Here is an 11651-nt window from a genome sequence, read left to right as displayed (position 1 = left end):
ACTTTTCTAGATTTTTATTTTCAGTTGGCGTAATTTTTTGATATCATTAATTTTTGATATATATTAAGACAAATATGGAAAATTAAAATAAATCTTTTGTACAACGTTTTGGTTAAAATAATAAGTTTTTATTTTCAAGTATTAAGATAATTATTTTAGATTATAGTAATATTATTTTTATATAGATTTTACAAAAGTTTTTTACGGTTAATTTTGTAAATGCGTATATACATATATATAATAGTTTTCCATTTGTCGCGTGTAATATTATACTTCTTTAAATATTAAATGAAATTTGCTTGTGTATCATAATAATATAGATTGTATTTTTTGGATTGATTAGGATAACAATAGAAATTGATTTAATTTAAAGATTTAGGTTAAAATGCAATTCATGTTTTAAAATAAAAAATTAGTATAACTCAGATGTTTAAATCACGTTGTAATATTAAAAATTACATTTTAAGAAAAAGTAGATTTATACATAAAGAGTTATTAATTATGATAAACATATTTTTTTAGTATGTATTTGCACTATAACATTAAAAATTTAAATAAAATAAAAACTTTTTACTAAATTTTTGCTTGTTCGTATTAAGTTTGCTTTCTTATATAGAATTACTATCTTCTATAAAAAACATTAAAATTACAATTTTAGAACTTTATCAACCTCACTGTAATTGTGTGCTATGCTTTGCTTTATTTTGTTAATTATAAATAATATAATAATTATTAGTATAACTAATGTTGATAACGTATGTTGACAACTTAAAAATTAAGATAAACAAAGAGAAACAAATAAACTTACGCGACGATATACTTTGATGAAAATTATTTTGCTCTATATCAATTTCCTCTGCTTCTTCATCATTGTCTTTTCCATGTACAATCTCTAATAATTTAGACACTTGGAATATTTCTCTACTTAAAATAGGCTGCCGATAATGTTCTTTGTGTACTTTATCCGCATGACCCATAAAATTAGCCAAATCAGAAACTTCATGATCTCTTAAATTTAAATTAGTGCACATAGTAGCTATGTGCTTTCTTAAATTAGTTCCTCGCAATGTATTTGGATTTGAAGCTCCACATTCCTGTGAATATTTTCTCATAAGCTCACATGCTCTTAAGTAACGATAATCTCCCTTTAATATGCCAGGTATTCCGAAAAGGTATGGATTTTTTAGATGAACTTTTGCAGTTTCACGATGACTTAGAAGTAATTGTAAATGTTCTAACATTTGCCTATGAAGTAAAACCGGTACAGTGCGGCCTAATTTCCCTCTCATAGTGAATCGAACATATTTTTGTGCTGCTTTCTTTTCTTCATTGCTAAGCGATAGGTAAGACGTACCTACTGTATTTTCATTCACTGATTCATAATTCTGAAAATCTTCAATTAAAGCACGTTCGATTTCTCCAGATCTACGTCGGTTAAATAACTGGATAGACAGCAAACAACATTCTGCCAACGTTTTCCAAGTATTTAAAGAAAATGTTTGCTTTAATGAGTCGGAAGCTGTTTTTAGTGTATCATTTAAATAAGTTTCTAATTTCTTAATATCATCTTGAGATGGTAGTAATTTTTTGGAGTATCTTTTTTTCTGATGCAGTGTTTCAACAGCTGTTCGAGCAATAGAAGATGAATAATCTTCTACTAATAGATTTAAAAATTGTTCTGCAAGTTTTCGTTTTTCTTTATCGCATCTCTTTATCATTACGGTAATGCATCGCTTGCAAAGTTGTTTTAGTAAAGTACCCAAAGATGTTGCTACTGACGGGGTTTTAAAGCCAGTTCCTAACTCATTTAAACCTGCTAAAGTTCTAACAGCTCTGAGACAGTTATCATAATTGTCTGGTACAAAAATTGTAAAGAGATCATCGATTTTATCATTTTGATTCTTTATTTCAAGAAAGAGACGACCAATCAGACGCAATTTTTGTCGTATCATGTCATAAAAGTGAGGATCTTGAAATTTTTCACATAGTTTATTTGCAAAATTAATAGCCAATTCATCATATCTTATAATTCTTGTAACATCGTCATCTCTCAATGTTGGAAAAACGCGTTCCCGGAGAATTTTACACGCAGATTCATGAATTCGACCAGTAATTTTCCTTGATTTGGATAATATAGTTCTATTGTATGTAGAATTTCGTTTATTGCATCTTCTATAATGATGTCGAAGAGCTGATTTGGAATAGTTACCCTTGCATTGAGGGCATATAGAAAAATCACTAGCATTTTTATTATATTTAACATTAGGACGTCGCATAACTTTTAATTCACCTGTATTGACATCTGAATTAGTATTAAAAAGATAATGTCCATTTTTACGAATTTTGTTAAATAAGATTCTACGCTCTGGTTGTCCCCTAGGAATATTTAAGATATCCTTTACTTCTTTTACATTGCTGTGTTTTCTACTGAGATGACGACTCAGTTTGGATTGTTCCGTGTGGCAATAAACACAAAAATCTTTCTTATTTCCAGTTTCAACAGTTTTTACAAACATATTTGTGTCATCTGGCGCATGTCTAGGAGAAAGTGACCTTTCTAGAGTTGTATTATGTGATGTTTTAGAAATTTGTAAATCTTGATTTTTGTCTATCATCGAAGTTTTCGAATTATTTTTATCTTCTACATTACTGTTTTCAGAAGTATCTGAATCAGGTCTATAAGATGAATCATTTGATTCACTGATTGAACCAGTACGACTTACTTCATCTTCGTCTTCTGCAATAAGAAATTAAATGTTTACTACTACTCTTTTACTTAATATATAAAATAATTATTTTCAATACATATTTAATAGTGTCCAGATATTCTAAAATATAATGCGTAAAAATGTCAAAATTACTATTATAAATTAAAATGTATCTAATTGATTCTAATGATAAATTTTAATATAAAATTACAATATGAAATTGTTATACCTTCTTCTCGTACGTTTATTAAATTAAAACGAGGTGGGTATGATACATCGTCAAAACTATTATCACAATATTCATTTATGCTGTAATTTATAGCTTGAGAGTCAAATGTTTTTTGTTCTGTTATTTCAAGCGGTGATAAAATATTCCTGCATCACATTATAATTTTAGTAAAAATGTTTTTAATTTAATAGCAAACGAAAAAAAAAAGCAACCCATTATTACCCATTATTATTAGAATGAGTGAGCAAATCCAAACTTATAGATGACCGTTGAAAATCTAAAAAAATTTTAACAAAAATGATAAATTTCAAGTAAATCCAATAAAATCGAAAGACCATCAAATTTATACATAATATATACTATGTATAATATATATAATATATATTATATATACTATGTGTGTATTTCTTTTAGCTTGCTCATTTAATTCACCTATGCTAAAATCTAAAATGTTTTGACAATCCACAATAGGTTCTGTAGAACGTTGATTAGAATTATCTGGTAGGTTAACTATATTAAAAGTAATCAATTCTGTATATTCATTATTAGTTGCTTCCGCATCTAAAATAATGTTACTTTATAATAATGTATAATAAATAATCATAGTTATTCTCAATATTGCTAACTCTATGATATATTATATATGCAAATAATTTTTTTATTGTAATATGTAATATTAAAATTTTTTGTCAAATTGGAAATATTAATAGAAACTTAATTTAATAATTTAAAAACAAGTACAAATAAGAGCACAATTTATTGAAAGCAAATTATTCAAGGCTTAATAAACATAATCTATATAAAAAGGATAATTTAATACAATAATATTAATATTTATACCAATATTATTGAAAATGTTAGGCTTTTTATTTGTAGTATCTTTTGCAATATTTGATACATCTCTGTTTTCTGACTCTTCTCTATTATGCCTGTCAACAGATACTTAAGAAACGTGTTTATTAATTACAAATAAAAAAAAAATAAAATTGAAACAAGTTATTTTCATTAATGTTTAACAATACAGTACTAAACGTAAAGTGCAAAAGTAATGAAAAATATTCAGTTAAATAAAAAAAATATTTCTACTTGTGTCATTCGAGATTTCAATTATATCTTTTTCTGTTGACTTTATGTTATTTAAATTGTTAGATATATTTCCATCTTGTGTGAAATTTCCATTTTGCTGTAATTTGTTCGTATTGCGTCTAGGCACTAAAAACATGTATAAATGTTATTGTTAACTAAAGTGCAAATATAAATAATAATAAATATATTTTTTATTACCATTATATTTTTTAATACGCTTTTTCGTATTAGTCATCAGGCCTGTTTTTTTATTTAGAGTGCACAAATTTTCCTTTTTATTACCATTATATTTTCTATTCTGCTTTTTCATTTTAATATTCATCTGGCTTGTATTTAGAGTGCATAAATTTTCCTTATTTTCAAATAATGCAATTTTTCTTGAGGTTCTTTCATTAACATTGCTATTATAGACTTTAACTATAAATAAATGAAATAATAATATTAAGTTTTCTAATCCTTATACTTTCTAAATTGTAACAATGTGGGTTTACTTACTGGACTGCTTTTTATTTTTTATATCATTTTCATTTTCCATTTTAACTTTTAGGGTTTCCAATTTTTCATAATTATCTAAGGATTAATAAAAGGAAAAAAATTTATTACAAACCAAATATAAACAAATATTTAATCTAGTCTTTTGTCAAAAAATAGTCAAAATAGAATATTCTTTTAAATATAATATAAGAGTGACACAATGATTTAATTGAATAGCAATAAAGTATTATATTTTAATCTATTTTTGAATAATGCAAAAGAGTAATCTTTGTATTACGAAGTTAAAGTTACTTTTATAAGTAAGTAACATTGTGATAAATATAAATTTAATTTATATATATATATATATAACATTAAAATGTAAACTCGTATTAACATTAGGTTACATTAATTTAAGTGCCACACAATTAAAATAGTATGTTGCAAAGATACTAAAAATTTTTACTACGCATATAATTTTTACATACTTTCATAGGCAATAACTTCGCCAGCATATCGTTTGCCATTTTTGTATTTAATACTACAACTGCTTTTTCCTTTTATTATGTCTGTTTCTTTGCAGATGTAATATACATTATCAGAAAATAAAACTAATGCAAACATATTTTGTCTTTAACTCTGGAAACTAGAAACTTTGAATTAAATTCAGCATTACGCTTACAATTAACTAATGTATCTTCTAACAGAATGCTGTTAATTATTATAGAATTATATGTGCAAAAAATATATATTTATGAAATGTTTAGTTAATCGTCGAATGGAACAAACTTAGTAGCCATAAAACTTAGTTTAATACTTTAATTATTTTGTTGACTCACTTCAGGAAAATAATTAGTTATAACCTTTATATCAGTTATAACCTCTATATTAAAAACATGAAATTTATGAGATGACTGCTACAAATTAGCAATATCAGAGATATTGTGCTGAATTTGTGTACAAAACAGTTTCCTGCATAGAAAATAAAGATTAAATAATTATAGATGTACATACGAAATAAAATTCAAGTTTGATAATATAAAACATGATGATTAAGTTAAAATTAAAATAACGCAAAAACAATTAAAATAACACAAAAACAATTACTGACAAATATTTACATACTAAACCCGTTTATTAACAAGCGAATCATGCATATTCAATAAAATTTTTACGTAATAATACATTACATCATGAACTACTAAGTATAATAAAACAATTGGTATAATAAAACAATAAAAACAATTGAACATATAGTCAATCAATTGAAAGCGCCCTCTGCAACTCTTATGGCTGTTCCGAAATTCACTGGCAGTATTGCTAGCATGTTATTATCCTTGTCTAACACTTGGTAAACAACAAAGATGATGATATGCTAGCAGTACTGCCAGTGAATTTCGGAACACAACCTATGTAACGTGCGACAAAACAGTTTAAATTTAAAAATCATTCAGATCAATTCACAATAAAATTACAAATTACAATAAGAATTCTGTGTCCATTACATATCAATAATTTAGAGTAGTTTACGTATAATGCCCCAGTCCCATTAAAATACTATACATAAGAACCTTCCTTTTTTCGATATAATGTTTATTATAATGCATACAAACTACAACTAACTATGAAATATAATGCATACAGCTATTGCAAAAACATGTATGCTGCTTTTAGCACTATGTATATCGTTTATAATAAGTTCTTGATACAGTTTTTAATGGTACCGACAATTAACGAATTATAAAAAAAATTAAATTTTCATGTATTTTTGTTCATTGAATATACATATAAAAAATAATAACCAAATACACATTAAAAGATCAATGTAGACGAATGTATACATATGTATATGTCACTTGTAGATGGTCCCCGTATCTACCGTATCATAAAAATATATATATATATATATATATATATATATATATATATATATATATATCGCTCTGTTGTCGGCTGTTGGCGTCCCATAAGATCATTATTTTAAAAGTTTAGTAGCTTGTATATACAAAATATGACTACTCCGTGTAAGTGATTGCATGAAAGAATGTAAATAAATTGTTAAAAATAAGTTTCATAATATAATAAAGCTAATTTCGGTTCACAAAAAATTGCATTTTCACGCGTTCGAGATCGAGGCACGAAAGTAAAACAGATTGTAGTGCCGCCTATCGCAAAATGCAGCAACTAAGTTACAACTCTGTTTTTTAACTTTTTTAGTTTTTTACTTACAAATCGATTACCTCGTCGTATGTTTTTATGCGTATTTTAATCGTGAAAAAGGATTTGTCATTCTATGTAACCAATACAAATTTTTCAGTGCAGGAGTAAAATAATCGATCAGTCGGTAAAAAAGAACGTTCAGCATCCCCTTAAGACGCTCGCTCCCTCCGATACCGCGGATCTATGCGCCTTGAAGCGCATAAACGGAGCGTTAATCATGAATCGTCGCTTGTACGTCGCGCGTAAACGCAACGTGTGGCCCATCGATATGAGAGACGCTACGGAGCGCCCTTCTCGTTCGCCGACTGCTTCAAGTTCCTCCCCCGCAATCTCACTCGCATATCGGCCATGCATCAGAGATCCTCGAGCGATATTGCGATATTCGCCGGCGACTACGTCTACCTCGCCAATTCGAATTTTCGTCTTAAAGCGAGATGGCCTAGATCCGTCGAATACGTCGGATTTCCCCGCGACGCTAGGATAAACGTCGCGATAAACACGCACGGGCGTAGCTATGTCATATACAACGACGATAAAATAGCCGAGATAAACGACTGCCCGATGACCGCTACGACGCTATGCGGGATACGTTTTCCGGAATACCATCCGCGATAACGGCGGCCTTCCGCCACATCGACGGTAATCTCTATTTCCTGAAGAAACGCGAGTATTACGCGTACAACGAGTTCATCGACGCGATAATTTCGGCCGGTCCCTTCAATCTTAGTATACTGGGAATAGATTGAGCGAACTCGTCTCCAAGCTGTATCGTCTGGAATACGCGTCCTTTGGAAGACCGCGCAACGACGATGACGATGACGACTGAGATCAGGAAATCCTGAAACCTAATGTTAAGATTACATTTAATATGCTGTTCTAAATCGCTGTTCTAAACTGCTTCCGCTGAATTAATTAACGCGCATAACGCACACGTCGAGAAAAAAAGATATCGAAACGACGATCGAGATTATATATACGACGCAATCTCGATCGATGCTCGCGACATTTCCAACGATACTCGTGATTAACGCGCGTCCGATTCTAAGCGAGCGTCTCCGATGAATCTCTCTCTCTCTCCTCGCAATAACCAACGTTAACGACGCCGTCGCAACCGCCACCACCGCAGTGTTTTCCTACGAACATCGAAGCCCTGTTCGCGAGACCGATTATGTTCGCTGGACTCGGACAGGAGTACCGCAAAGTGTTCGGGGACCCATCCGCGACGCCCACGACTCCGTCGGCGCCGCCGATGATGGGCCCCTTCGTCGCCCCGCCGCTCCCGCCTAACCGTCGAGAAGATTACGCGGCTTCCGCCAAGGACGAGGATACCACCCGCGATCGTTCCGACACTCCGCCCGTGATCAAGAAAGCTCGATTGTACACCGAGGACGAGTGAGTATGCGCGACGCTTCGCGAGTTACCTCGCCCGAGCGCTCTCGATCTCCGCTTCGATCGGCTATTTCGTATAATAGCGTCGTCTTTTTTTCTCCAATTTCGACAGGTGGAATAGAAACTGACTGTTCAAACGCGAGATCAATTTCGCGAAACATCCGATTCGCATATTGGGAAGACGATATCCGCTGACCAAGACGGCGTACAAGTACATCGACATCGCTGTAGCCATGAAGCGCGAATCTCAAGTCGACATCGTCCTAGGAGACTGCCATGGAAAGGAGATATCTCTGACGCCCGATATGTGGAAGGATCTGCTCGCTCTGCGCAACGTTATACTACCGTATTTCGAGAACGATTTGGACGAGGCTGTGGCGACGTCCATAATCGTCGTGACGCTTCGATTCGGCAAGATAAACAATCTGAAGACGTTGCGATTCAAGACGCCGAAAAATCGCATCGCTCTGTCGCACTCCACCGTGAAGGCGCTGTTCGTCCTCGAGCTATGCATCAATCGCATCGTCGCGTCGTTGACCGGCATACTCGAGACCGTAGACGCCAAGTTATCGCGTTTTCTAGATATCGCGACGGAGACCGACCACCCCGGCAATATTCCGGACGTGATTCGTCGACACGAGCACTTCAACGCGAACGATCTGATCGATTGCGAATTACACGCTCTGCTATTCGGACTCTATCACAATTTATAAAACTCTACGCGCGACGAATAAATGTATCGTGATCGCGATATCGATCTCGAACCGTATACTTACGCGTATAACTGCGCTCGAATAAGACGAAACGATCGCGAATACCGATATTATTCTCAACGTATGTATCTACACATGTAACTTCATGATATAATAAAAAATTTTACACGTAATTTATTCTCTCTCTCTCTTTCTCTCTCTCCTCGATTTACATCACCCTCGTCTCTCCTCGATTTGCGACGAATTCCCTGCTCCTCCTCGAAATAAATCTAATATACATCATATATTATATATTATATAAATCGTATATTATATCTCTTCCAGACTCGCGTCGAATACATCCACTCTATTATTAACGTCGACTTTATCTCTATCTCCGTCTCGCGCGTCGAAATGACGCGAGCCGGCGGAAGCGCCCGCGGTCGCCTATCGCGCGACGCGTTCGACGGGGCGATCGCCGCTTATCGCGCGCGCCTAGCGCGCCGCGTCCAGAGACGCTCCTGACGCGCCGTATCCAGGGACGCTTCCGACGCGCGCGCTCTCTCTCCCTCTCTCTCGCTCTCCCGCTCTCTCCCTCTCCCTCGCTTTCACGCTAAATCCCTCTCCCGCCCGCTCCCCTCGCCCCGCGGCTCCCTCGCCCTCCCCCTCCGCGTGACGTCACCACCCTCCGTTTACCCATCCAACGGCGAGCGGCTCCCCTCGCCCTACCTACCCCCCCTGCTCATCCGCGCCGCCGTCACCTTGCCCCTCAGATATCATTCTATCTCTCTCGCTCTTACGGACCTCTCTCTCGCACTCGTGGAAAAAATGGATTAGAATCGCCCTATTCTCCCTACTTATATTATTTAAAAATATGTAATATATACGAGTATGTAATATATGTACACACACACACACACACACACACACACACACACACACACACCACACACACACACACACACACACACACACACACACACACACACACACACACACACACACACACACACACACACACACACACACACACACACATGTAACATATATTTTTATCAAAATTTGTGTTGTTTTAGAAAAACGTCGCCAATAATCCTCTATAAATGAAGTTGCAAATCAATTTAAAAATTTACAAGAAAAGCATACTGAAGACTTTCATGTAATTATTAGCAATTACTCGATATTTGTAGATTTTTTTCTAATGTGGATATATATATATATATATATATATATATATATATATATATATACAAGGTGTGTTAAAAAAAAAAGGTGACTTTTGAAATTTCGGGCTACGTACATTCGATTTTCGAATTTTTTTTTGTTATGTTGGTACACATGTCCCCAACATATGTTGACATTATCAGCTGTTTTGCATGTTTGGTTTGTTTTTCACAGATATAAGGGTTAGACGTGTTTTGGTGTGCTTGACGATTTTTTGCTATCGAAAAAAATGGCTCAAAGAATCTGTATTAAATTTTGTGTGAAAAATAAAATTAAGTGCTCTGACGTACTTGAAATGTTGACTGCGGCATTTGGCGCGTCTACTCTGAGCAAAAAAAATGTTTACAAGTGGTACAAGCTCTTCACAGAAAGTCGAGAAGATGTTAATGACGATGCCCGCCGTGGACGCCCCAACACGTCAACAACCGATGACAACGTCGAAGCAGTGAAGAAAATTGTTATGGAGAATCGTCGAATCATTATTAGAGAAGTTGCTGAGGATGTCGGCATATCGGTTGGCTCATGCCATGCAATTTTTTCGGGTGTTTTGGGCATGCAACGTGTGGCGGCGAAGTTTGTTCCGAAATTGCTGAATTTCGATCAAAAACAACGTCGCGTAGACATTGCTCAGGAGCTGTTGAATGCCGTCAACGATGATCCAGATTTGCTCAAAAGGGTCATAATTGGTCATGAGTATATGGTTATAACGTCGAAACCAAAGCCCAATCATCCCAATGGAAGCGGCCAGAAGAGCCAAGACCGAAAAAAAGCTCGTCAAGTTAGGTCAAATGTGAAGGTTTTGTTCACTGTTTTCTTCGATTACAATGGCGTGGTGCATCGTGAGTTCTTGCCATGCGGTCGTACGGTCAATAAGGAATATTACCTTGAAGTTATGCGCCGTTTACGTGAAGCAATACGAAAAAAACGCCCGGAATTGTGGAAGAACCAGTCATGGATATTGCACCACGATAATGCGCCAGCTCACACGTCGTTGCTTGTTCGTGATTTTTTGGCCAAAGTCAACATCGTAACCATGCCTCAGCCACCGTATTCACCGGACTTAGCCCCCTGCGACTTTTTCTTGTTCCCAAAACTGAAAAGACCCATGAAACGACGGAGATTTGCCACGATTGAGGAGATAAAGACCGCATCGCTGGAGACCATATCAAAAAGCGCATATCAAAAGTGCTTCGAGGATTGGAAAAAGCGCTGGCACAAGTGTATAATATCTGAGGGGGATTACTTTGAAGGGGACAGAATAGATATTGATGAATAAATAAATATTTTTCGAGAAAAATAAAAAGTCACCTTTTTTTTTTGAACACATCTCGTCTATATATATATATATATATATATATATTTCTCGATACGTTCGTTATAGTTGTACGATCAAAATTATGCGTGTATCAATTCTTTGCATTCCATTTAACCTACCTTCTGCATTCATCCATAATAAATTTGTTGAAATATTGAATAATTAATTTTTACCTTTCAATTATTTCAATTACTCAGTTGTTTAATGTAAATTAATTAATTTACTTTACAATTAAATTAAACGCGATTATTTAATTAACAGAAAAAAATTACACTTTATTTTTTATAGAACATCGTCGCTTCAGTGAATTGATA

General features: G+C 34.0%; 1 protein-coding gene across 1 annotated transcript; it reads right to left on the bottom strand.

Annotated features, from left to right (window-relative positions):
- Nucleotides 1–608: 608 nt before the first annotated feature.
- LOC112639306 lies at nucleotides 609–3163 on the bottom strand. Its single transcript, XM_025412779.1, has 3 exons — nucleotides 3160–3163; nucleotides 809–2737; nucleotides 609–628 (listed from the first exon to the last, which is right to left on the bottom strand). Exons 1-3 carry the CDS (start codon nucleotides 3161–3163, stop codon nucleotides 609–611), a joined length of 1953 nt encoding a protein of 650 aa, XP_025268564.1.
- Nucleotides 3164–11651: the final 8488 nt, after the last annotated feature.

The sequence above is a fragment of the Camponotus floridanus genome, unplaced genomic scaffold, assembly GCF_003227725.1.
Source record: "Camponotus floridanus strain SB8 unplaced genomic scaffold, Cflo_v7.5 scaffold560, whole genome shotgun sequence".
Lineage (NCBI taxonomy): Eukaryota > Metazoa > Arthropoda > Insecta > Hymenoptera > Formicidae > Camponotus > Camponotus floridanus.
This window is presented reverse-complemented; position numbering and strand designations above follow the sequence as displayed.